Source organism: Haliotis rufescens, unplaced genomic scaffold (assembly GCF_023055435.1).
Source record: "Haliotis rufescens isolate VD_foot unplaced genomic scaffold, xgHalRufe1.0.p SCAF_8, whole genome shotgun sequence".
Lineage (NCBI taxonomy): Eukaryota > Metazoa > Mollusca > Gastropoda > Lepetellida > Haliotidae > Haliotis > Haliotis rufescens.
The window spans coordinates 6,741,628-6,768,637 of record NW_025964372.1 but is presented as its reverse complement, the minus strand read 5'-3'; the positions used below and the strand labels follow the sequence as shown (position 1 = coordinate 6,768,637).

Below are 27,010 nucleotides of genomic sequence, written 5' to 3'. Positions count from 1 at the left end.
AAGTGAATCAAATCACTTGAGTATCTTGACCAAAACATGAAAAGATTTGGATAATATCAGTCTGTTGGTGCCAAGTTGACGGTACATATGCTTTGCAAATCCTCCAATCGGTCGAAATCTGCACAGCAGTTTACGAGCCAGATGTTGATTTAGTTACACGATTTTGTTTGGACTGCATAGATATGTTAGTCCAGCCCAAACTCGGGAATTCCAGCCTAACTCCCTTGCCTCGGGAAGAAGGGGTGGGGAACATTGTGTACAAATGGCTCCATGAATGGAGATGAAATGCTAAAAGGTCCAACTAAGAATTACGAATTACGGTCATATGTGACCGAAGGGTTGGACGTCAGACCCGAGAATATTTTCAGACGTAATACTATCATACAAAGAGGTAAAGACGAAGAAAGGATAAGATATATAGGGGAATAACAGCCATATACAAAGATATAAGTGTATACTGTAGCTAATTCTTCTTTTTGATGTTTGTCGTATTTGGTAACGTTGAAAACCATGTCCGAATGTAAATTACATAGAAAACCTCCAAGAGTGAGGATCTGCGTTAAACTCTCAACAGTTTGTGAGGCTACCACGGATAAAAAGTTGGACTCATGCTTGTTTCCTGTTACTAATTAGTAACAAACGGCATTAACAGTCGAAATATGCTGGTGTGGTTGATGGTAAATGGTTTCGTAACTTGGGGGTATAAACAGTCCAATAATATTCTACAATAATATTCTTACACGGAGTACTTTGTGGGTGGATGTAAGAGCCCTTGAAACAGACTGGTTCCCTTATTACCCATTGTGACAATAGTTTAATCAGGAAAGTTCCCTTACCTTCGACATCACCTCAGTGTCCTTACATAACACTGAGTTATTATAGAAACTATCTGTCAGTTAAACAGCTACTCCAACCTTACTTTTCACCTACAACACATCCATCTGTAGTTAAAACACACACACTGAAACTGAGCTAACTTTTCATCCCACTGCTTCCTACTCACAAAAAATAAAAAAGCAACTTTCATCTTTGGCAATATCATTTCCAAGGAGTCACAAAACTTTCCACATGCAGTTAAGGATATGACAGAAGCCTTTTAGGGCCATTTGGGGTATTTTCATATTTTTTTATTGAAATTTCAAGATACTAGTTGAAATTTCAACATAAGGATCTTGAAATTTCAACTTAGTATCTTGAAATTTCTGTTAGTATCTTGAAATTTCTTTTAGTATCTTGAAATTTCAACTTAGTACCTTGGAATTTCAACTTAGTATCTAGAAATTACAAGAAAAAAACAAATTGCCCTAAAAGGCCTCCGTAGGATGTTGTTACCCACTCGCAATAATTTAATGGTGCAAAACGTTCCAGATTTAACGTGTTATAAAGATATAAGAAACACCCCAGATATAAAGACAGATTTATTACATAGCAAATGATAGATTTCCTTCTATTTACAAATGTACAGAACTACATCTGATAGAGATTATAAATTCATCATTTCTGAATAAATACAGTCACACAACATACTGGCACATTTTCACACCATAAACATCACCTCTGTCTTGAGGGTGAGCAAAATAATAACTCAAAACCAACCCAAATCAAACAACATGCTTATACATACTGTGTACACTTGGTGAAGATGCAAAAGTTATCATCAATGTGTTTGTTGTTTGAGACTGCACTCAGCAATATTCCAGCTATACAGGGAAGAGAATGGCTATTTTCATTTCCAGCTGAAACATCTTTGCAATGGAGCGTGGTCCATAATTTAAGGGTGTGTATGGGGGAAGCCATCAGATTTTAACAAATTTGTTTTCCCAAAAATTCAAGGAAAATCACGGATCAGTGGCAGACTCTCGTCCCTGGGTATGATGGTGGTCTGTAAATACTCCAGTCTGGAGGAGAGAATCCAGTGACTGCTATTAAGAGGATCCATGCCCTTGGGGTACATTGACACCCAATAAACTAAGTCACGGAGTCTGACCACCTGATATTATTATTATTATTATATTGAGTGTTGATTGAGTATATCCTAAGACCTGGGTACTGTTGTGCTAAGCGATTTTATAACTAAGGTGATCGCAACCCACATCTTAACATTGACTTAAAAAAGTTGCACCGCTAAGGTTGTTTTGTACAACGGCACCCAGGGGTGCAATACAGTGATGCAACTATTGCATCAATTGACAAAAATGAAATATTGTAACTCTCTTAAATTCCTCAAGTGTAACCATGGTAGCAGCTTAATGTATTCAAAGTGGATTAAACCCTCTGATTTCCTGATCATGTTGTTAATACATGTAACACATCACCTGAAGGTTCTGGAGGGGATCGTCATGTCAATGTGGTAGAAAGTCATTCTGTCAGCTGAAGGCTGTCACTTTGATAACAATATATCCATGTGTCCATTATTTATATATACATCAGAAAGTCAAACACGACTGTGATTTATGTATTAAATATGATAGAGTGGTCCTGTCCGTTCACCAAAATAAAAGGTAATGAGATAAACAGGATTTCTTTTGGCATGAATGAAATGTACACGATGAGATTTGAACAATTATCATGATTAGACTGTCTTGCTTGACAAAGGTAATAGGATCTATACTGAACCGTCGACTTTACAGTATTAAAGAAGTTGTTATCCATAAACTGTGTCTTTTTTATTTTTTACATTTATTGACGAGTGAATAATTTCAATTTTATTCCCAAAACATGTGTTGCCAGCAGAGTTTGAACCCACATCGTTTGATTTGAGGATGTGTAATTGTCAACCTCAGCTATGACCGCACATGAAGGTATGGTGTGAAATTAACTGTTAAATATTTTCATAATTCTGCATAATGCTTGAAAGCTAGTTACATCTGCATTATTTGTCATGCAGCATGCAACAGACCCGTCTACTCTGCATGCTGCTTCAATATTTAGAGATTGTTAGTTTTACATTTTCAACCAAAACCGAGGAAGAGTGTTCTATCCAACTTTTGAACCATGTAAATGCAAGAAATACTAGAAAGTATCAGAAAACATTGAGATACCTTACAGTGAACCAACACAGTGTGTTGTGGTATAAAAGGAATTTGATCAAAGCGTGAGAGAAAAAAATGTGACAGAAATGGATAGAATGCGGAGCCCCAAATGTAACCGAAATTGGAAGTACTGCTGCACAAGAATTCCATGAAATAAATGTTTATGTCAAATACTATTATCCCATATCAACCAAGCAGAAAATGCACAAAGTGACGCAACTATGATTTCCTAGCACCCGGGCTAATGTTGATTGCCCATTCATAAGGCTTAAATAAATAAAAGAATTGGTTCTCAGGCAATGACTTTTGAAATTAGAGTGGGGGCGGGCGGTGTTTTTTTTGTTGTTTTTTTTGCTTGCTCGAACTAGTACCGGTATGTTCCAAAATAAACAGTTGTGTACCATCAGCCTGGGAAAGGGCCTCCCTATATTAACAGGCATACAAAGTCCTATTGCCGCCATGACCACAACACGAGATGCGCAGTAAAGCAGTGTGCATGTAAAGGGAAGTAACTGTGTGACGATGTGGGCAGTGCCTGACAACTAAGACTATTATTTTTTTTAGCCTAATGCATTGACGAGCCATATCAGCCCGGGGTGAAAACATGACATGTCGCTAATGGAGAAACATATGGTATACAATCCCGTAACATATTCAGACCATGGGCCAGGACTATCTTCATATATAACAAGGCAGGAGGCTCACTTATACCCCCAACCTCGACTCCAACATATTTCTAAGTTCAAAACAATATTTTTTCAGAAAAATACACTTTTCGAAATCAAACTTTTGGTATAGAAAGTGTTCCCTCAATTGGAAAAGAATCCATGGAGTAGTTTTCAAGTCATTGGTAGCACAAATGTTGAAATAAAAAATATGTTCTAAGTTCACAACAAGAAATACACACGTTTTCAGAAAATACACGTATCACTATCAAACTTTGCACTGCACATCTCCAAAAGGTATAAAAAGTGTTCAAGTTTGAAAAAATCAATGTACAATGTAGTAGTTTTTAAGTTGTAGGTCACGCAAAGGACAGACTGAAGAAATTCCTTAGTATAACTATATATCCCCCGCCCTTTAAGGTCGGGGTACAATAATTGTATGATTATGCCGATTATTCTGTCATTGGTTATTGAATAATAAGGTATTATATCCATGTATACATAAACCAGAGAAACTGGATATTTTCCGAACGGTGTTCCATAAATGTCTCTATAAACCATATTGACTGAAATAACTGGATTAACTTTGTTCCTGGTCAAGTTCAAAAAGTAACATGGCACATACGAGTATAACATATTACCATTACAAAAAACATTTGTCACTGAAATGTTCTGATCCCACAAATGTCAATGAAACTTCTACCCTCTGTAAACTCCAGGCATACAAGGTGAAAAGCTATGGAAATATCACAATGGTTGTATGCGCATCCTTATTAAAACATCTTAAAGCTTATTTTTAAGACAGCAAATTCAACAGACACACTTTTAACTTTTAAAAAATTAACAAATGACATGGTGATTTGGTCTAAATGTTGAAAGCACATAGAGAAAACACAGTAGAACTTACATGAACACCAGACTTACAATACATTTCAAATACAGTATCTCAACATGACGGAACAAACAGCTGCATCACAACATTAGTTCCACTGAGTACCAAAACCCTGAGAAAACATGCCATTTTCCTGAAAACATTTGATCTAAATGCTGGCAAAAACAGTACATGCCTAACAACAAAACATCGTTAATTAATTAAACTCACCACAGGCTCGGCAAATACCGACTAAGACTCTCTTGATATTTTCCATATTTAAAACCACTCATGATGAATACTCTATTTACACTACCTTGTTCTCCATATTTGCAAGGCAATATTCAGAAACAAGTTTACCTTATATTTGCATTGAAAAACCAAATAAATCTATCACACTTTAACCAAGTGCCTGTATTTAATAAAATTGTTGATGATATTGTTACAAATAACTTGTTGGAATGGTAGCTGTGATAACTGTCTCTCTGCTGCTCCCTATTAATGATTTTGATACAGGCTGTATATACATCTTAGGCCTGATAGACTACATGATGTGTTTTCTCACTTCTTAAATCTACCAGTACTAAGTCATAAAATGGAGGTAGACTGAACAGGATAAGAGAACTCAACGATTACGAGAAATTGCCAAAACATGCAAACAAGATTCAAATAAAGGACAAGGTCTGATAAGGGAGTGTTTTACTTCCAGTATGTTCATAGTTAAAAAAGGAGCAAATCTTATCAGGGGTGTGCTGTGAATGGTAACCAGACATTCTTACTGTCAACACTTTCTTGTTTTTGACTTACAATACTACTTGTGTATGTGAGAATAAGAAGAGTCAAAAAGAGGTTTTCAAGAATCATTTGTATTTGAAATTAAACAATAATTTGACCAAAGATAATGTACTTAGACGTAGACAAATATAGGGTAAACAATTCCCCTTGGGTCACAGACTTGCTCATAGTTAGATATATCTTGAAGTTGGAAAATCACCCGTGTTGGTAACACTTACACACTCCATCACCCTGGCTGTCCAAAAATGAGAATAGACAAGTCGTCGAACAGTTGAACATCATAACCTGTCCTTTGCAGACTAAAACCTACACGTCAACAAATTCTCATAACAAGACATAAGTTATGATATTTCACTCTTTAGTCTTGAATATGAAAAATATTACGGTACTCATAACAAAACATATAAAACTACTCCTATCTATACCATAGACACCATAATTACTACAGAATAAAACCTATGGAGAACCAACAACAGAATGATTATTAGGCTCTCATATAGTCTATATCCACAGTTATTGGAGAACAGTTTGTTTATAAAATATACTTCATTTGGGGCACAGTACAAACTTGAAGAGGGGTTGAATATTAATGCACTTGGAACGTTGTGGTGAGAGTCCGACGTTTCACACAAACCAAACACTCGGAGGTACAGCTCAGAATCGGATCTTTGTATCACAGATGTCTTTGTAGACTTGTTGAGTAATGGGCTGAAACATCCCAGCTTTGGCATTCATGTAATACAGTCTGTCCTTCACACCGTTAGGGTCGTACCCTTCCTTCCTCAGATCTGTCTTCTTCAGCTTGAAGGTGCCTGAACGTAGAGATAGTTACTGTACATGTATTTGTATGTCTTGTACTGAATCATGGCAACAAAGGAAAGCCCAAGGTCACTTAGATTGTTCGCAACTTTGGTGAAATGTACACATATGCCAAGTCCTGATCTGATCTTAGCCCAGTACAGCTACTTCTGATCTTAGCCCAGTACTTCTGATCCCTGTAGTCCTGATCTTAGCCCTGTACTTCTGATCTTAGCCCAGTACTCCTGATCTCTGTTCAGTACTTCTGATCTTAGCCCTGTAGTCCTGATCTTAGCCCTGTAGTCCTGATCTCAGCCCAGTACTTCTGATCTTAGCCCTGTAGTCCTGATCTTAGCCCAGTACTTCTGATCTTAGCCCTGTAGTCCTGATCTTAGCCCAGTACTTCTGATCTTAGCCCTGTAGTCCTGATCTTAGCCCAGTACTCCTGATCTTAGCCCAGTACTCCTGATCTCTGTTCAGTACTTCTGATCTTAGCCCTGTAGTCCTGATCTTAGCCCAGTACTCCTGATCTCTGTTCAGTACTTCTGATCTTAGCCCTGTAGTCCTGATCTTAGCCCAGTACTCCTGATCTTAGCCCAGTACTCCTGATCTCTGTTCAGTACTTCTGATCTTAGCCCTGTAGTCCTGATCTTAGCCCTGTAGTCCTGATCTCAGTCCAGTACTTCTGATCTTAGCCCTGTAGTCCTGATCTTAGCCCAGTACTCCTGATCTTAGCCCAGTACTCCTGATCTCTGTTCAGTACTTCTGATCTTAGCCCTGTAGTCCTGATCTTAGCCCTGTAGTCCTGATCTCAGCCCAGTACTTCTGATCTTAGCCCTGTAGTCCTGATCTTAGCCCTGTAGTCCTGATCTTAGCCCTGTAGTCCTGATCTCAGCCCAGTACTTCTGATCTCAGCCCAGTACTCCTGATCTCAGCCCAGTACTCCTGATCTTAGCCCAGTACTCCTGATCTCTGTTCAGTACTTCTGATCTTAGCCCTGTAGTCCTGATCTTAGCCCTGTAGTCCTGATCTCAGTCCAGTACTTCTGATCTTAGCCCTGTAGTCCTGATCTTAGCCCTGTACTTCTGATCTTAGCCCAGTACTCCTGATCTCTGTTCAGTACTTCTGATCTTTGCCCTGTAGTCCTGATCTTAGCCCTGTAGTCCTGATCTCAGCCCAGTACTTCTGATCTTAGCCCTGTAGTCCTGATCTTAGCCCTGTAGTCCTGATCTTAGCCCAGTACTTCTGATCTTAGCCCTGTAGTCCTGATCTTAGCCCTGTAGTCCTGATCTTATCCCTGTAGTCCTGATCTCAGCCCAGTACTTCTGATCTTAGCCCTGTAGTCCTGATCTCAGTCCAGTACTTCTGATCTTAGCCCTGTAGTCCTGATCTTAGCCCAGTACTCCTGATCTCAGTCCAGTACTTCTGATCTTAGCCCTGTAGTCCTGATCTTAGTCCAGTACTTTTGATCTTAGCCCTGTAGTCCTGATCTCTGCCCAGTACTCCTGATCTTAGCCCAGTACTCCTGATCTTAGCCCTGTAGTCCTGATCCCAGCCCAGTACTTCTGATCTTAGCCCTGTAGTCCTGATCTTAGCCCAGTACTTCTGATCTCAGCCCAGTACTTCTGATCTTAGCCCTGTAGTCCTGATCTTAGTCCAGTACTTCTGATCTTAGCCTTGTACTCCTGATCCTAGCCCAACTATAGATGGAATATTGCTGTATTAACAATATTACAATGCTACAGTATAAACCTAAAACAGTGATTACATGTCTGTAAGCTCCCTGCTCCCCTCCATCCTCAGGATCAACATCAGACAAGCTGACTGAAGCCCTCTGGCTAGCGGGCTGGTGCCAGTTCCGTCCCCGCTGATATACCCCCCCTAATACAAAGCCCCTTGGCCATCAGTGTTGTTACTTCAGTGGGGGGCCTACCTGTAGTGTCCACCTCCTTGGTCAGTCGGATGAAGACCGGCCGGGCGTATGGGGGCAGGGACCGCTGCAGGGCCTGGTTCAGGTCAGCCAGGTTGATGGAGTTCGTCTCATCCACAATGGCAGCCATTCCAGCACGACCTTCGTACCCTACACAACACAACTCACAGATACCAGGTTGTCACCCATGGCACATCATGGAGAGAGTCAGCAGTGATAATACTCAGGGTTTGTTAATTTTTGTCTCAACAGCTACAACAAAGATATGAATAGACAATGTCTTTTAGAAAGGGGTCATATGTATCATACCGTATATCGCTGTGTATAAGGCGGGTTTTTCGTACCTAAAATGAGGGGGCTAAGAAGGGGGGTCGTCTTATACACGGAGTCGAAGATCTCACATTTTTTTCCACTGGCGATGTCAACCGGCGTCCGATAGCCAGCCCAGCATTTGACAATAAAACTTCGCATTTCGTCCTAAATAACTGTTCCAATAACTATTTCCATACATAAACATGATTTGTATCTCTTTTCCTCGAATAAAGTTTAATAATTTCTGCAAAAAAAGTTGAAATGACCCTCTCCTCGATGCAGATTGTCAAACCACCTGACACGGTAAAACAATCAACATCCGTGAGTAGAGAGCCGGAAGTACCGGTAATCATTTGCATATTGCACATGTGACCTAACATGTGATAACCGGTGAAGCTGAAATCAATTCCCGCTGTTTGTACAGTTGTATTAACAAGTGTTGGAGACGGTGTGTACAAGTGATTGTGGAATAAACACGCTGAATGTGAAGCAAACATAAGCCTAGTTAGTTACAACATAGTTAATTGGCGATTAAATTACTCACCATTGTCTCTTATATGTTATTACTTCATAAATGAATTTTATTTTACGGGCACCAATTTGGTGTCGTACCGTGTAAACACAAAATGGCGACGTGTGCCGGAGTTACACACGCGACCTATCATTGTAGAAAAAAAACAACGCTAGATAAACATATTTTTATTGCATATATAAGGTTTGTGTGCGCACTTGTGATGTGAGCAAAATACGCATCAGTCGGAAAGCGCACATTAAATCTCCAAAGTAACTAACTAACTAATTTGTGATGTCCGTGTGCGAAATACGCTACAGTCGGCAAGAGCACGTTAAATCTTCTACCGGTATATCAGTCAGACTTGTGCTGTGTTTCATTCCAGGTCGCCTTATACACGGAGTATAGGATTTTGGGTTGATTTTTAAGGCGTGTACAGGGGGGTCGTCTTATACGTGGGGTCGCCTTATACACAGCGATATACGGTATGTTATATTTGGGATTGCACTTTCTTAGTAAAATACAAATTCTAATCCTTTTCGGTGGAGTCTCTTCCTGGGTTGGAACCCACACCCTCAGAGTAAGGCACCTAATCGCCAGTGACCCAACCCACTCAGCCACCAAGACTTGGAAGTCTGACAACTAGTAGTCCAGATCACGTACTTTGTGTACCCTATTTGTCTCAGCGTGACCGATGAGGTGGATTGTTGTTCATAGTTTCAGTCACTGGTGTGCCTGGTCTGGACTCCTTCACTCGTTAGTAATGGCAGTGTAAAGATATAACTCAATCATGTCAAGACTGAAACCCAAGGTAATACAAAAGTATTGGAGTGAGATGAGTAAGGTTTTCGTCTACAATAAGCACTTTTTCCTGCACCATTCCAGATACATCATGGCAGAGTCACCAGAATTGAAATATGATTTCCACCTCTGTTTCATCAACTGACAAGGAGTATACCTGATCCGGCAAGGACAGTACCTGGGACTTCCACACCGTAAGCGACGGCGTCCTGCAGTTTAAGGACGTTGCTGATGGTGCCTTCTACTTCTGACGTGGACACATTCTCTCCTTTCCATCTGAACGTGTCTCCTGTTCGGTCGCGGAAATACATGTATCCCAAATCATCCATCATCAACACATCTCCTGCAAACAAGAAAGTCTGTATGTAAAACTGACCTCAACCACATTTCTATTAGTAGGACATATTTCATGTATTTCCTAATAGAGAATCGGTTCAATAATTTGCAAGCATTGTTCTTAGTATCTAGGGCCATGTCACATGCAGTAGTCTGACAGAGAAAGTAGCTAGCTATAACAAGATCTGAGCAAGTCTGGGAGAGAAAGTCTTGTTACAAAATCTGAGATTACAAGAAACTGGTTACAACAAGGTCTGTAAAAGCAAGGGACTGGTTACAACAAGGTCTGTAAAAGCAAGGGACTGGTTACAACAAGGTCTGTAATAGCAAGGGACTGGTTACAACAAGGTCTGTAATAGCAAGGGACTGGTTACAACAAGGTCTGAGATAGCAAGGGACTGGTTACAACAAGGTCTGTTATAGCAAGGGACTGGTTATATCAAGGTCTGTAATAGCAAGGGACTGGTTATATCAAGGTCTGATATAGCAAGGGACTGGCTACAACAAGGTCTGTAATAGCAAGGGCCTGGTTACATCAAGGTGTGAGATAGCAAAAGACTCACGTGACAATTAGCAAGAAGATGAGATTACATGAAACTGCATAACAGAATATGCAGGAGTGAATATTTTTAGTTTCATATCCATACTGGATATGAAACTGAAATAATATTTTCGTACACATGTACTGATAACTACTGTTAACAGCATAAACTTTGTGTGCTACTTGTTGAGTTCATTTGTTCGAGTGATTTTATGGAACTTCATCTTGTAATAACTATGATTCCACAGCAAGACTACTGACCAGTAAGGAATGCTGTGTCTCCCTTCCTAAACACGTTCTCGACAATCTTTTTCTCAGATGCCTTCTTGTTGACGTAGCCGTCAAACTCTCGCAGCGGGTTGCCCTTTACGATCTTCCCCACCAACTCTCCAGTCTCACCTGAAACAAACACAAGAAAATGTATCCACATGCTGAACATCCTTGTCGGACTCACCTGGCCGAGCATGTACACACATCCTGTGTCAGACAGACTCACCTGGCTGAGCATGTACACACATCCTGTGTCAGACAGACTCACCTGGCCGAGCATGTACACACATCCTGTGTCAGACAGACTCACCTGGCCGAGCATGTACACGCATCCTGTGTCAGACAAACTCACATGGCTGGGCATGTACACACATCCTGTGTCAGACAGACTCACCTGGCCGAGCATGTACACGCATCCTGTGTCAGACAGACTCACCTGGCCGAGCATGTACACACATCCTGTGTCAGACAGACTCACCTGGCTGGGCATGTACACACATCCTGTGTCAGACAGACTCACCTGGCTGAGCATGTACACACATCCTGTGTCAGACAGACTCACCTGGCTGGGCATGTACACACATCCTGTGTCAGACAGACTCACCTGGCTGGGCATGTACACACATCCTGTGTCAGACAGACTCACCTGGCTGGGCATGTACACACATCCTGTGTCAGACAGACTCACCTGGCTGGGCATGTACACACATCCTGTGTCAGACAGACTCACCTGGCTGGGCATGTACACACATCCTTGTCGGACTCACCTGGCCGAGCATGTACACACATCCCGTGTCAGACAGACTCACCTGGCTGGGCATGTACACACATCCCGTGTCAGACAGACTCACCTGGCTGGGCATGTACACACATCCTGTGTCAGACAAACTCACCTGGCTGGGCATGTACACACATCTTGTGTCAGACAGACTCACCTGGCTGGGCATGTACACACATCCTGTGTCAGACAAACTCACCTGGCTGAGCATGTACACACATCCCATGTCTGTCCCTCAAGGGCTCCCCGCTGTCCTCGTCTACGCGGATCAGAGTTACTGGGTACAAGAAAGGGGCAATGCGGGTTGTGAAGCCAACAGCTCCAACTTTGTTTTCAAAATTGACTGAAATAAACATAAGGACATTTCAGAAAGAAGGCCACCATCATTCTTTCCCTAACAAGAGGATAGTAATGTATCTACCATTTGCATGACACAGAAAGTGATATAGAAGGTTTTATGCCACTTTAAACCACAAAGCTGGCTTCTACAAAGAATAGACTCAAATGTAATTTTGTACACAAATGTTCAGGACAACACTACTGACATGCTCCCCAGCAGATACTGTCTTTGATAACACTTCAAGCTGAACCTTTGTCTCACCTATATTACAGTTGCCCTCTGTGGCGCCATAAAACTCCCCCATAACCTTGACCCCAAACCTCTTCTGAAAGTCGGCCCATATCTGAGGCCGGAGTCCATTGCCGTACATCAGACGAACCCGGTGCTGAGTCTCCTCTGGACGAAATGGTTGGAGGAGCAAGTAGCGACAGATTTCACCAATATACTGAGCAATCTGAAACAAAAGATCATTCATCTCAACACTTGCTTACTGAAGTTTATCACTGACCCAAAAGTATCTACAAGTCGTTGGTTTGTCTAACCAGGGTGGTTCAGTTTTCAATTAGCGCTTTTTACATTTCCAATATAACATTTCCAATAGATACGTAGTAATTGTTCATATCTTTAAACAGTGAGTTATCATTAATATTCCTGATTGTTTGTTCCAAAAAACGCCCCCATAAAAGCAAAAGGCACCACGCCAGCCCCTGGTTAACACATGTACCAAGTTTAGACGAAAAATCTTTCACGTTTTGTAAGTGATGCTCTTTCAACTTAAACGAAATACAGACGGTTGGACAGTCAGACAAGATGATGACTACGTCCCCCCTGCATTATTACAAGTGACCAGTTCTGAGACAGAAAGAACTTACTGTACAGTTGTATTTGGTGCAGTCACTCCAGAACTGACTGGCAGAGAACTTCCTGCGTATGACAACAGTAACGCCACCTATAAACGCCTGTCCAATTCCCAGAATTCCCCCTGCAGTGTGGTACAGGGGCAGTGTATCATAAAGTACATCACTGGAGCTGATGCTGAAGAAATGGCGGATGGCGGTGGACATGTAGTAAAACCTGAAATGGAAGTGACCCTACGTGACCTGAGATTACTGCACTTATATAGCGATGTGCGTGTGTGTGTGTGTGTGTGTGTGGCTGCTTGTTCTAGTCCAGACCAATGCTGGTTTTATAGTGCTAGCCCACTGAGATACCATGCCGCAGATAAACATGAATACCCCACTCAGACACAGTATACTGACTCCGAGCTGACCAGTCCTTGTTTTAGCCCTTTAATGCGAGTGCTAGGCTGGGTAACAAGTACAATCTTTTAACATCTTTTGGTGTGACAAGGACGGAGATCAAACCCCCGACCTTCCGCTCTCAGGGCAGACGCTCTACCACGAGACCACGAAGGCGGTCCACCTGAAATGGAGAAGTGTGATGCCTGGAGGTGTGCCTCTGCCAAGACTGATGAGTGTGGCTTCTGGATGGACTTCAGAATTAAATCCACAGGTTCTATCAGATAATATACCATTACTGTTTGGGTGGGTTGCTGAGTGGATATTGTATAATGGTGCATACAATGATGGAATATTGCTAGAAGCGACGTAAAGCAACTTGAGACAAATAGCATTTTCTTCTGCATAGTTACCATAATTGAAAAAATCCCCAGAACATTGTAAATGACAAACAGTGAATGCTAGGGGTGTCACGATAAATGGAAATATCGATATATTGCTATTGGTGAGCACTTAAAGTCAATAAATTAATTGTTAAATCAGTTTCCGATCAATAGTATCAATTTCAGTTAGGAATATCAATAGTTTCGATTGTATTTACCATATCAATAAACTACATGCAATGCTGTTCAAATTTGTTTTTCTTTTGATCATGAGTGGTAGTTATTGACACATGGTAATGTTGAAGTTTCTTTTTCTTAAATTATTAGGGTAAAGAAAAAACAAATCAGTCATATCTCCAACTTTACATTTTATTTGTTGCTATGATTATCACATTCAAAGGAAACTTGAGTTCCAAGGTTTAATTCAACTCTAAAATCCATCTAAAATGATACACTGAAAACTATATCAATAGTTATCGCAATAATTTCCTTCAATATCAATAGTTATCGCAATAGTGATTTCCTGACCAATAGTCACCCCTAGTGAATGCCCCCCAAAACATGAACTGATCTTAAATCCGGGTGACTGAATGTTGTTTGACACTACAGTCAGCAATGTTCTGACTATACCATGGTGGCCTGTAAACCAAGTTTAGGCTAGCAAACCATCACAGCCATATTGAAGGTGGCATTTTACGCATTGGTCGGACATTTCTCCACGCATGATGATGAGTGAGTGCGGTGTATTGGGGCATGTCAGTTAAATGTGGGAGGAAAGCCCCTAGTGATGTACACATGAGACGTTTACCCACGAGCATGGATACTGTGCTGACAAACCAAGATTTATAATCAAAGCAAGCCTTGAATTCAAACCCACAATCATCGGATTCTGGCAACTCTAAACAATGAATCTCTGGGCCTTAGACAAGTGGGACATACTCCCTTTCCCATGAATGAAATGCAAGGATAAAGAAGGTCCCTACTGGACAGTTGTGACATGATGGTAAAGTGCAGCTCACCTGGTGTGGGTGACAATGGCAGCCTTTGGTAGGCCGGTGGTTCCGGAGGTGTACACGTAGAATAACTTATCTGAAAACGTACAGTGAAACTTTGTTAACACAAATCACTTGCTTACCTCGAGGTACTTATTGTTTACGAAAAAATACCTTGTGGTCCCTGGGGGTCCTTATTGGCACTCGGCTTTGGCCATGATAAATCCAATTTAATCATCTCATTTTCATTCCCACCCACCCTACTACAAACAATCGACCCACGAAGATCCGGGGTAGAATAGGTCTTAAGCAACCCATGCTTGCCGTAAAAGGCGACTATGCTTGTCGTAAGAGGCGGCTTACGCGATTGGGTGGTCAGGCTCGCTGACTTGGTTGATGCATGTCATCGTATCCCAAATGCTTAGATCGATGCTCATTTTGTCAATCACTGGATTGTCTGGTCCAGGCATGATTTTTTACAGACCGCTGTCAGCTGGAATATTGCTGAGTGTGGTGTTACACAACCAAACAACTAAACTAAACACCCACCTCTAAAAGACCCCTGGGTATAGTGGGGAGGATATGTTGGACTTTTCTGAAGCATCTGATCAAGGTTGATGGGTGTGATGTCATTGGTTGCTAGGCTACCGCTGCTGTACAAAGACAGGTTATTCTCCAGCAGTGGGAGTACATCCTTCACCGCTGCAAAAGAAACAAGGACACACCTACAGCAGAGACCTCATCATGAGATATGTCCACAAAATCACATACCTAACATTTAACTCAGAAAATCAGATCTCAAATACTCTCTGCCAAGAACAGATGACCCCTCCAATGTGAGGTCGTGTCAGGCGAACCCTGAGCAAACTTTGAAGGATGCCTGGGTTCATGAGCCAATGATGTGTCAGCTTTCTAAAACCTATTTGTGTTCATTCTCAAACTTGCTAGCAAGGGAAGCATTGTACAGGCAGTTTTACTTGACGGAAATGAAACCACATTTAATTCTGATGTCATTGATAGGATGTGACTGAAACAATAGCAAATATCTAAACCATGGCACTGTTTTTCTTCTTTTCCATTTGGAACTGCCCATTTCTTTTCGATATACAGAAGTCAAATATGCTACTCAAAATGCTTTCCTCACTCATTTGTAGATTTGTAGAATCGAGACAGCTTTATCTTCCAATATCATGTTAACAGCATCATCATCTCCTTACCTTGTGATAGTTCCCCTCCAAATATCAGTCCTTTGGACTGTGACACATTCAAACTGTGGGCAAAAGCCTTGTCTCTTTGATTGAAGTTTATGAGCGCCCCAACAACGCCAATCTTTGACAGGCCCAGCCAGAAACACACATACTCAGGACGGCTTTCCATGAAGATTGACACAACATCTCCTTTTTGGTATCCTGCCTCGTGAAAAAAGTTTGCCACTGAATTGGAATATTTTTCCACATCCTTGAACGTCCAAGTCTTGTCTTCATAAATGAAACAAGCTCTGTTGGGATGCTTCTTGACATTGTTTTGGAATAGAGCTGGAACAGTTGCATTCTTCCTGAGATAATACCTCACACCTAAGGTTAATTTCATGAGCACAAACAGGCCTCTGGAATATAAGGAAAGCTCCATCTGAATGCACGAAAACCACATTGTGAAAAACAGAATTGTGGGAAATTTGATCAATATTTCTTGGATTGGCAATGAAAATGACTGACATGCAGGATCTAAAGTGATGCACGGATGTCTATGCCAGCAAAACAATTACTTTTATTTCATTAGCTTTATGTGAAAATAAATGTTGTTTTTCTCTTCACCTTTCATGTGAGCCCATAAAATTGACCAGCTTCTCATATGGTTAGGTACTGTAGTGTTATGAAGGAACAACTCCTTCAACTCAAGACTCTGTAAGATCCTCCGAATGCTATACGATTCATAGTTTGGCAGATAGGCAGGGGAACCTAACTCTGTTCTCCATGGCCTCTGGCTATCTCTTAATAACTCTAGCCACAAGGAGCATAGGGTTTGGAACATCACACCAAACACAGCCAAATTTCAAGCATAATTTAATCAGGAGCTAGTTTGCTTGTTTGTTGTTTAATGGTCCAAGCAAGGTTCAAGTTCATAATATTGCAAAAAATGGAACAAAATGTTTGGCCCCATCATGTCCATAATAGCAGTTAATGGGTTTCTAAATATGGCTGACGTAGCAGCCATGTTTCAAGTTGGCTTGCTACTCTGTCAGACCTGTTTATGGAGCCCCAGGCTGGGATCATTAACACCGTTTTAGCTCCATAGGCTGACAGGCCTTGTAGTTTCAGAGGAGATGTCAAAAATGTAAAAGTCAGCAATGGACAGACATCCTAGCTGCCATGACATAAGCTCATTTGACTTTCAGTCAGGTGAGAAAAACAGTTAATACATGACAACACACTGAACATACACCATTGCACAGGCTGCACATACATCTTTCCTGCTTCTTATCAGATTTCACACTGATCGGGATGACATATCAGAAAACATGGTAATTGGCAGAATAGTAGCATATGGCAACATGGCATGTGCATGATGTGGGATATTGCTGATGGCTTCAATGATCACTGCATGGGACAGCATGGCATGTGGGATATTGCTGATGGCTTCAATGATCACTGCATGGGACAGCATCAGCAACAAAGGTCAACACTAAAACTTACTCTAGCTAACACAGCTAAACTGTTACCATGGTTTCTAGTATTAGAACAAATATCAGTCAGTCATAAACATGATAAACAGAAACAGCATCAACCATGTTTGAGTTTATTGCTTGACAAAAACTCTTTGCTCAAAGAAATATCCCAAACAACTGCATTGCAGTCAATTTTTCAAAATTGTGGGCGCAAGCCTTCGTAATTTCAAAATAAATATATATTTTGGCTATGAGCAGAAAGAAACTGCTTTAACAATGGTCCTTTTCCTGATACTACAGATGGCATAGAAACAAACATTTAACATGTTATATAATTCTTACCATCTTGTGACGTTGGTCTCCATGAACGAAAAGTGTAAGTGCCCTTACAGAAGGCTTACATATTACACCATTAACTCAGATGAATACAGTAAATCTGTTATTTCTTATCCAGGTTATAGCTTGGTTGTTATTCTGTAAACCTGTTACACTCTCAACATATAAATATATCATGCAAGGCTGCAAATATTACTCCCTTTAATCTGATTATATCACAATGTCCGGGAACTAGATTCATACCATTGCAGCCTGGTTACCATGGTTATGATTGAAACATTTCCAGCTTTTCAAAACTGGAAGCAGTTAAATACATTCATGTTGGATAACAAATCTGGGTTAACAGTTTTAGGTGATCTACAGTCCATACATCACAGCTCTTATCATCAAATTCTTAATCTGAAAATGGAACACCAACCTATGCTTGTTATATGGAGGAGGTGACTTAATGTCATATAGCTGGAACTATCCTGTACATGAGGCATCCTATTTTACTTCTTATTCATGTCTAACTACAGAGTTTAATTCAACAGATAATATCCCAACAAGTTATTTAAAACATATGCAATATGTAAAAATTTTAGTACTTTTTTGGGTGGAGTCCTATCTAGGGGTGCAACGAATACACTATGAGGTGAATACGACTAATGTCATGAATATAGGGTAACGAATACGAATATTTATTCACGATTACAGTAACAAGTCAGCAGTTGATGTATTATTTATCATATTCAGTGAAAGAATAACAACATAAATTATTTGACATATACTGAACTGCAAATGAAACATCACCATGGATAGATATATGAGAAACCTTATTTGTCCAGACACTGTCAACATACTTTGAGACATATTAAAAAGATGAACCTTAGCAAAACTGATCATCAAGGTTAAAATTAAAGTGTTGAATGTTCTTAAAGTGAAACACAACACTATTCCCTGAGAAAATGGCATCACAAGTCAGTATCTCGTGTGTCCGCCATGTGCATTGATGACTGCAGTGCAACGTCGATACATGGAATAGATGAGGCGGTTGATGAAGGCCATAGGCACTTGAGCCCACACTCTGAGGAACGCCTGATGCAGTTCAGCTGCAGTTGTCGGCCTTGGTCGGATGTCATTCAGATGTCTTTGAATCTCGTCCCACATGTGCTCAATGGGATTTAAATCGGGGCTGAGGGCGGGCCACTGCATGGTTCTGATGCCATTCTGCTGGAGGAAGTCTCTTGTTGCTCTCGCGGTGTGGGCACAGGCATTATGATGCTGAAACTCGTGGTTGCGGCGATGTGCCAAATGAGGTATGGTGTGTGGTCTCAAGACTTTATCAATGTACCGAGCTGCTGTGACACCATTGCCTCTCCCTGGACCGATGTTCTGGAAGACCACAGGGCCGACCCTCTGTGCAAGACCAATTCCACCCCACACCATGATGTTCGGACCACCCCACAAGTCCATCTCAACAACACAAGCATCTCTCTCTGCCATCTGCTGTTGAGATACAGTAACGACTCTCATCTGAGAAGATAACTCTTCTCCACTACTGGTGGTGCTAGTGCTGGTGTTGTGTTGCCCACTGAAGACAGTCCCGGCATCAGAATGGGTCCTCGGTGTGGCCTGTGACAATGGAGGTGTCTGCTCGTCAAACGACGACACACGGTGTCCATACTATGTGTCGCTGGTGTGTTTCCATGGTCTGTTGAGCAGTTTCTGCAGCAGTAACAAAGCGATCATGAGGATGCTGTCACACAATCTGACAATGACGTCAGGTGGTGACCCTTGGTCTTCCACTACGTGGTCGGTCATCTGTAGTGTTAGTGGTCTGGTACCGTTCCTGGAGCCTGTATATGGTCCTTACGTGGACTTGAAATGCATTGGCTACTTGCCGGGCGGTTTGTCCAGCTTGCAATTGTCCAAGGGCTTGGAGTCGCTGATTTCTTGTCAATCTTGGCATGTGGTAGCAATTCAATAACGAATGAATGTTATCCGATCTGGGTGGATTTTTATAGGGCAAGAAATGGGGGAACGCATGTGCATTTCAATTTGCACGGAACATAGGGTTACCATGGCCGTTGCCGTGATGCGTTTGGGCGATCAGTTTTATTGTCATCTGCTTTGTTTTTTTATCATCAAATTCTTTTTTTCCAGAACAGGTATTGTTAAATTTCAGAAACTGACAAAAATTACCCAGATATTTTAATTTACAACTTTTCATGATGTTACTTCGGCTGACGTTTCTTTTGTGGTTCAGTATAGTTAGTTAATTATTTATTTATTATACATTCTATATACTTCTAAATGTGCTCAATAGAGGTGTAACGATACGGGAGGGTCGCGATACGATACGTATCGCGATACAGGGGGTCGCGAATATCACCAAATACAATAAATAGATCTTAATTATGCATGCCCCCCTTTTCAAAAAAGCTGTATCCGCCCATGTATTTCATGTATTTTCTTTAGTATAGTGCGCACCAATGTATAATGCGCACGCCCCTCTAGCGGGTTCAATATTTTGGAAAAAAAGAAATTTGAATATTATGCGCAGAAAAAAATTACACCGTACCCCTTCAGCGAAGTCCGGCAAACGAACGGGTGATGAGAAACTTCGTCAGTACAAATTCGAAATTTGAGATAAAAAATCACCAGACATGTTGATTTACCGTTTAAATTGTATTTTTTGTCCAGCTAGGCATTGTTTTATATCCAGGGATTAAGATTACCTTGTGTATTTTCTCGTAAACTAAGCCAGACACAGCAATCAGCTGTACATGTACACACGTTTTCTTGGAATCTACCGGTGATTCGGTCAAGACACACCCAATGATATAACTTCACAGTATTTCAATGCAAGGATCGGCAAAAGTTGTATCTGAAACTAGTTTTTTATCAGGAATAATATATTCCAATATATTGTTAATTTAGATGCAGCTTTTACTAAACATATTTAAAATAATAATAACCCTAAGCGAAGCAGCTGATTGCTATTGCCGGGTATTATTTTTTACATGGAACCACTCTGACCAGTCACCGTCAAGGCTCCCGTGCACGTGATCGTGAGAATTACGTGTTGACATAGAATCTTCCAACAAAAACAAATCTGACTTTTAATGAATCAAAGTATGGCATTTATGATATATGTATCCATTCTCTGTCAACTAAAATTCCTTTCAAGGCGTCAATAGCGGTAATCTGACCGTGGTTTCTGTTAATAACGGTGAGTTGTCCGATCTTCCGATCGCTTCACACACGATTTCGCCGAAATTAATTAAAACAATATTAAAAGGAATTTTGAATAAAATTAATGAAATAAGTTACAAACATGAGTCCAGATATACAAAGAACACTTTTTCTATAGCCAGTGTAAGTACATGAATAATTTGCGAACTTCAGTATGGATTTGTTGACATGGTATTTCCGGTGTTACGTGCTCATGGAAATGTCTTTCCATGGGGTAAAAAACATCAAAACTCATTAATTCGTGTATAATGCGCAACCCCTTCTACACAGCTGTGTTTTTTTGGAAAAAAGTGCGCACTATACTCAAGAAAATACGGTAGGTAAAACTGTGTTATGAAAATATCGTATGTATCGCGATACATGCTTTCCAAATCGATGCATCGTATCGTGGGCTGTGCATCGGGATACAATACTGTATCGCCGTATCGTTACACCACTAGAATTGTAACAGCCCTAGTCCCATGATTCCATCCGAGCTTCCAATCCACACTCTTAGAGGAAGGTGCACAAAGTCTATTCAAAATTATTTAGAATTAGACTGATTAAAAAGAAAACAACGCTATCATTAATATAAATAAAATTATGGATATATGATCTCGGAATGAACACTGCTTCCCAACTGGTTCTTAAGTTACGCCCTGGTAATGATAGTAACTTGTATTTGGGTTAGGTCCAACTTGTTGCCAAGGAAACAGAAAAAGGCACCAGTTCAGCATGTGTTTGATACATATGCAAAGTTTCAAAATAAAATATTAAAAAGTTTCTGAGTTATGCTCCGGAAATGAAACGTGACAGACAGACAAACAGTGGCACCCATTCCATATACCCGGGTAACCCCCCTCCTATTTTTTATTGTGGGGGATAATAAAATTGCTTCAGCACTGACAAAAACAGGGCTCAAACATTAAGAACACAGCAGGTACTTGAGCTGGAGCAAGCCCTGCTGTGACTTACATTCTGTCAAGGTCACGGTAAGATTTCACTAATCCAGCCCCCCCTGGGGTGTCTGCAGGCTATATTATGATGTTACACAACAACTCCATGCCTAATTACACTGACCAGTGACCACCCAGTGACCCCCACTGACCTGCGGTAGAGGGCAAGGAAGGTGATGGTACCATGCATAGCTGTTATTCCACATCTCGTACCACTGCCATGATCTATTGCAAACTCGGCATCAACATGATCAATATATTACATTACTTATTTAATATAAAAAATGTAATATGTTTCACTTTCAAATTCATCAAATCGGACAGGCGTGGGACCGTAAGTTTAATCTGGTTTAGACAGTGGTTCGGATTAACAGTAAATTCGGGACAGTAAATCTTATCCGGTATCATCTTCCCGAAGGCAAGTGAGTCAACTGACTAAAAAAAGTCAATTTTCCACCCTTGCCAAACTAGACTGTAATTTCAGAGTCCTATGCATAGACATCCGGTTCGTAAACAACAGATTTCAGTTGACTGCAGGATTTGCAAAACACGTGTTCGGCCAACTGAGCCTCGACAGATATTTTTCATGTTTTTCACCAAGGTGCTCAAGTGATTTGATGGCCTTTGCAAGGTAAGACCCGTTTTATTACTATATAGATCTTGATTATTGATCAGATCGTCTAGGCTGGGTACTGCCATGTTTTTAAAGCAAATGCCAGTGATATGAGAGATGGAATCTGATTGATCAATAGGAGGGACGTAGAAGGGACAGGTGAGCCATAAATGTTGGCTGCCCATCTTCAAAGTTACCTGCCCACATTCAGATATTATACATATGGAACAAGTATGAAATATACCCCGCCAATATGACATGTCTGGTTGTGTGCAAAGCGAGAAATATTGTACGGTTTTCAAGATCTGCTCCGGACACGCGCACTACCACCATTTTCAGGCTCAAAGTCGTTGCCATGGCAACTTGAAAAATATTTTTTTCAAAATATCACAAACTATCAAAAGGCACCAGTTCACCTCTAGACCTATGTATGTGCCAAGTAAGGTTAAGATATCTTTTATGGTTTTTTTAGTTCTGCTCCAGAAACGAAACGTGACGGATGGACAGGCGGACATCACCCATTCCTGTATCGCCCTTCCACTTTGTGGCGGGGGATAAAAATCACAAAATAAATGAGACAAATCATGCCTTGATTTGGTTGAAATAATGCAAACAACTACTAGAGAATTACAAGAGACATCAGAAGATGACAAATCTGCCCAGCGCCCCACAATAGCAAAAGGCACCACTTCAGCCCCTGGTTACAGAGCTACAGATAAGCAGTGTATTTGCATAAAACACCCCAAAAAAATATTCAAAACCCAATTACTGTCAATTAACTTGCGTACAGAAATGCATGCATTAAATGAAAACCTCAAATGTATAAAAACAGCACGAGTAAATACCCAATGAAGCTTTTTAAGCATGTGTACAAAGGAGCTAATTTCCAAAGCACAATTACGAGTTAATTACTTTCCAAGTCAAGCTTATATATTTTGAACAGTTATATACATCTAAAACATTACTTCAATTTTTCTAAATCTTAAAATGTTCACTAATCTTAGGAAAAACCCAATAGAGCGATGAAAAGATGAATGAAAACATATTAGTTACCCAATGAAAAATGTAATAACCCAATTAAAATCGAAACCCTAGAGTAAAAACTCAAATGCTCTGTGATATATACATGTACCAAGTTTGGATGAAAATCTTTCACAGTTTTCAAGTTATGAAAGTTTTCAAGTTATGCTCCGGAAATGAAATACGGACAGACAGACAGTCCAGATAATGACTATAAAAAATCTGAATAAAACTGAATATGGGTGTAGTCTTAAAATTATCTGCCAGACAGGTGGAGAAAAATTTCATGCAGCCCGACAGAAAAGTTGCCAGGCACAAGCAGGCAGGCGGTTATTTCGGACACTGAGTGGTGCTATGACCGAGCCTGGGAATTCCAGCCTACAAAACTAGAGCCAATTTCTAACACTGCAAAAGTTTTTTTGGCACAGACGGTATATACACGTGATGTAGGTTACGCTGATGCCATTTCTTGTTTTGACAACATATTTCTTTCTGTGATACAGTTGGTTTGTATATGGCTGTCAGTGTAAATGTGAGGTCTCATTTACCAAATGAAATTGTGCATACACTCTTAAGGTACCAAACAGGAAATTAATATATTATAAGAACTGACTTTGATGCACTTTGTGCGAGTTCATTGGAGCATGAGGTGCGGTGAAATGGGGTTTAATGTCGCGTCCAAGACTACTGAACTTATATAGCCACTTACATGTGTGTGTGGCTGCTTGGACTTGTCCGGACTAATGCTGATTTTACAGAGATAGCCCACTGAGATAACATGAATACCCCATTCAGACAAAGTATACTGACTCGGCTAATATCGAGCACCAGGCAGGGTAACAACAAATACCATCTTTAATCGTCTTTTGGTGTGAACATGGTGAAGTGGCCGAAGTCAAACTTATCTGAAGGGAAAGTTAATCTGTTATTGCAATATTAGTATCACAATAGTATTGTAACAAGTATGGTTATAGCTAAAATGCCACCTCAGCAAAACAACACTGGGAGAAATAGGTAATGAATATGGTACTCATTTAGAGTTCACTTTTGATAAAAGGAATAATATTGGAGGTAAGTGATGAAGGGATACTTCTCTCACAGATAGGTCAGTAGTTCCGAGGGATCATGGTTATCGGTTAAGATCTTGGGTAGAACAGGTCTTCAGCAAGCCATGCTTGCCATAAAAGGCGACTATGCTTGTTGTAAGAGGCGACCAGTGGGATCGGGTGGTCAGACTCGCTGACTTGGTTGATGCATGTCGTGGCATCCCTGTTGCTAGGATTGATGTCAATTATGGGATTGTCTGGTCCATATCCCAATTGCGTGGATTGATGCTCATCATGTCCATCACTGGATTGTCTGATCCAGACTCAATTATTTACAGACTGCAGTCATATAGCTGGAATATTTATTTCGGCAAGTGTATCATCTTGTATCTTGTATCGTATCGTCGCATGAAAATTGAACATGCAGGGATGTATTAAATTGTTTCACCCTAACCCCAGGTTGGTAGTACTGAACTGTGCTGCCGTGCAGGAACACATGTGTAATTACATATCTCAGCAGGATATCAGATGCAGGTCTGCACACCCAACTTATGAACTGAAATCAAAGACCCAGATACTTTCCATGCTTACAAATTGATACCAATTATCAGTTAATTAATACATCATATCCATTGAACATACATGATCACTTTAGCATGCTTAGCTGTGTCTTGTTATTGAAACATGAGACAGGAAATCTGTTTAGACATCTGTCTTTTAAAGAGACCAAACATATGACATCTTTTATTTGCAAGTTGTTCATTGGTATCGTTTTGTATTTTGAATTCATTATTTGTATGTAAACAATGACCTTTATTTGTAACATTCATTCTTTATTCGTAATATTTGCCTGTTATTGCGAACTTTAATCCTTTAATTCAACTTTGCATTTTTTGACCGAATGGCATACAAAACATTCTTTCATACTGAAAGAAAATGACACTGAATATGTTGAAATTCACTTAGTAAGCACAATAGATGATGTCTTATTTTTACCTGTCCCCACACATGCTATATGGCATAAATATTGCCAATGTGAAGCTAAATTTTAACTCAATGTGATATTAACTGATATCATCAAATTAAACTAGATCTATGTCTGATATTGTTCTTAATATGAATTCAGCTTTGGTTATATAAAAGAGTAAGCTTATAATGCAGTGTTAGAAATTGGCACTAGTCCTGTAGTCCTTGCCAAAGTGCCCAATAGTTAAGGCATCATAAGGACTAGTCAAAATTTGCCATTTCTACACCTTTTGCTATATGCTATCATTATAAGGACCAGTGGACTAAAAATGTTTGTTTCTACCGCTGTAATGGCACAAAATAGTTGACTTAACCATGTTAACATACTTTGATAACGGGAAGTAGGCCTAAGTTTCAAAATGATGCAGGCCTATACAATTATTAAATATTTTGCTAAATATTTCTATAGCCTATAATCAAAGACGTATACAATCTATATACGTCTTTGCTATACTTTATAGGCTATGGAAATATTGAGCCAAATATTTCAAACATATGAATTCAAAAAGACAATTATCTACTCTGAATAGGTCAAGTAGAGCCCATGCAAAAAGACAAAAGTAACCACGTGATAATGAGTCTAGTTTTCTTTACAAGAAGTATGTGGATATAAATTACAATAAGAGAAAAGTTTTCAACTTACTTCAGATCTCGACGAATGGTCCTGCAAACCACCAAAGCAAATCTGTGTCCCCCTGTCAATAAATAAACTAAAAACACGATGACAGTGGTCAAGCAGCAGCTAAACCCGACGTAACAAGACAATGTTACACCTAGCGCAAGGAACGCTGCCAATTTCCGCAACATGCTGCCTGTAAGACCACGAACAACCGAACTGAGCTTCCGAGCAAACGAGAACTCGGCCGAGCGTGACGCCTGCATCAAGCTATCCAAAGTCCAAAGTTGCCCAAGTCGACACACGTGTGCAAGCACAAGGTCAATCGTGATTTGCGTTCAGGCTTCCGTGATTATCATGCGTGATCCGGCATGGTTGATTCAGCTTCCTTGTTGAAACAATAGCCTGACAATGTTTATAATCAACCGCTAGTAGCAAATCGCATCTGGGACAAGTTTGTTTTTCCCGGAAGTGGATCAAAGCGTATCTAAGCAAAGGGGGGTAACTCCAATCAGCAGGTGCGCGAAATTTATCGTCTGCTTGTGACAGTTAGACGGCTTGTTTGATCACAACAGATTACAAGCATTTATAGATATACTATGTATTTCAGCACACGTAGCTACTCAAAACACATTTTAAACATAGGCCTATATGGTTAACCTTTTTTTTAAATTAATTATTAAATGGCAAACAAAGTAGATCTATATTGTTTTGGCGGATACAATAATTTGTGTGACCATTTCCATGAGATTATTCAAATTAAATATATCAGTTTCTCATTAAAAGAAAAAGTAAGTAAAACATACAAATTCACATGCATGCATGTGTGATGAAAAATATGGTACAGCCTTTCTTTGACTTAATTGACTTCAGTCTTTTTAAATATTTTTTCTTTCTTATATAGATTCTAACCTTACTCTTAA

At 40.3% G+C, this 27,010-nt stretch overlaps 1 protein-coding gene across 1 annotated transcript; it reads right to left on the bottom strand.

Annotated features, from left to right (window-relative positions):
- Positions 1–1,405: 1,405 nt before the first annotated feature.
- On the bottom strand, positions 1,406–26,563 carry LOC124148981 (long-chain fatty acid transport protein 4-like). Its single transcript, XM_046520295.2, has 11 exons — positions 26,115–26,563; positions 15,811–16,199; positions 15,143–15,295; positions 14,621–14,690; positions 12,853–13,054; positions 12,242–12,434; positions 11,840–11,983; positions 10,854–10,991; positions 9,894–10,058; positions 8,095–8,241; positions 1,406–6,175 (listed from the first exon to the last, which is right to left on the bottom strand). The coding sequence occupies exons 1-11, from the start codon at positions 26,351–26,353 to the stop codon at positions 6,018–6,020; spliced, it is 1,998 nt and encodes a 665-aa protein (XP_046376251.2). The 5' UTR covers positions 26,354–26,563; the 3' UTR covers positions 1,406–6,017.
- Positions 26,564–27,010: the final 447 nt, after the last annotated feature.

What these genes read in the sequence shown, in the direction of transcription:
- LOC124148981 (XM_046520295.2), bottom strand. Translation starts at nt 26,353, where the DNA reads ATGCAGGCGTCACGCTCGGCCGAGTTCTCGTTTGCTCGGAAGCTCAGT. An exon ending in TGGAGGGGAACTATCACAAG is followed by an intron (nt 15,296 to 15,810) that starts GTAAGGAGATGA and finishes TTTCTTTTGCAG; the next exon opens with CGGTGAAGGATGTACTCCCA. An exon ending in CAAGGAGGTGGACACTACAG is followed by an intron (nt 6,176 to 8,094) that starts GTAGGCCCCCCA and finishes CTCTACGTTCAG; the next exon opens with GCACCTTCAAGCTGAAGAAG.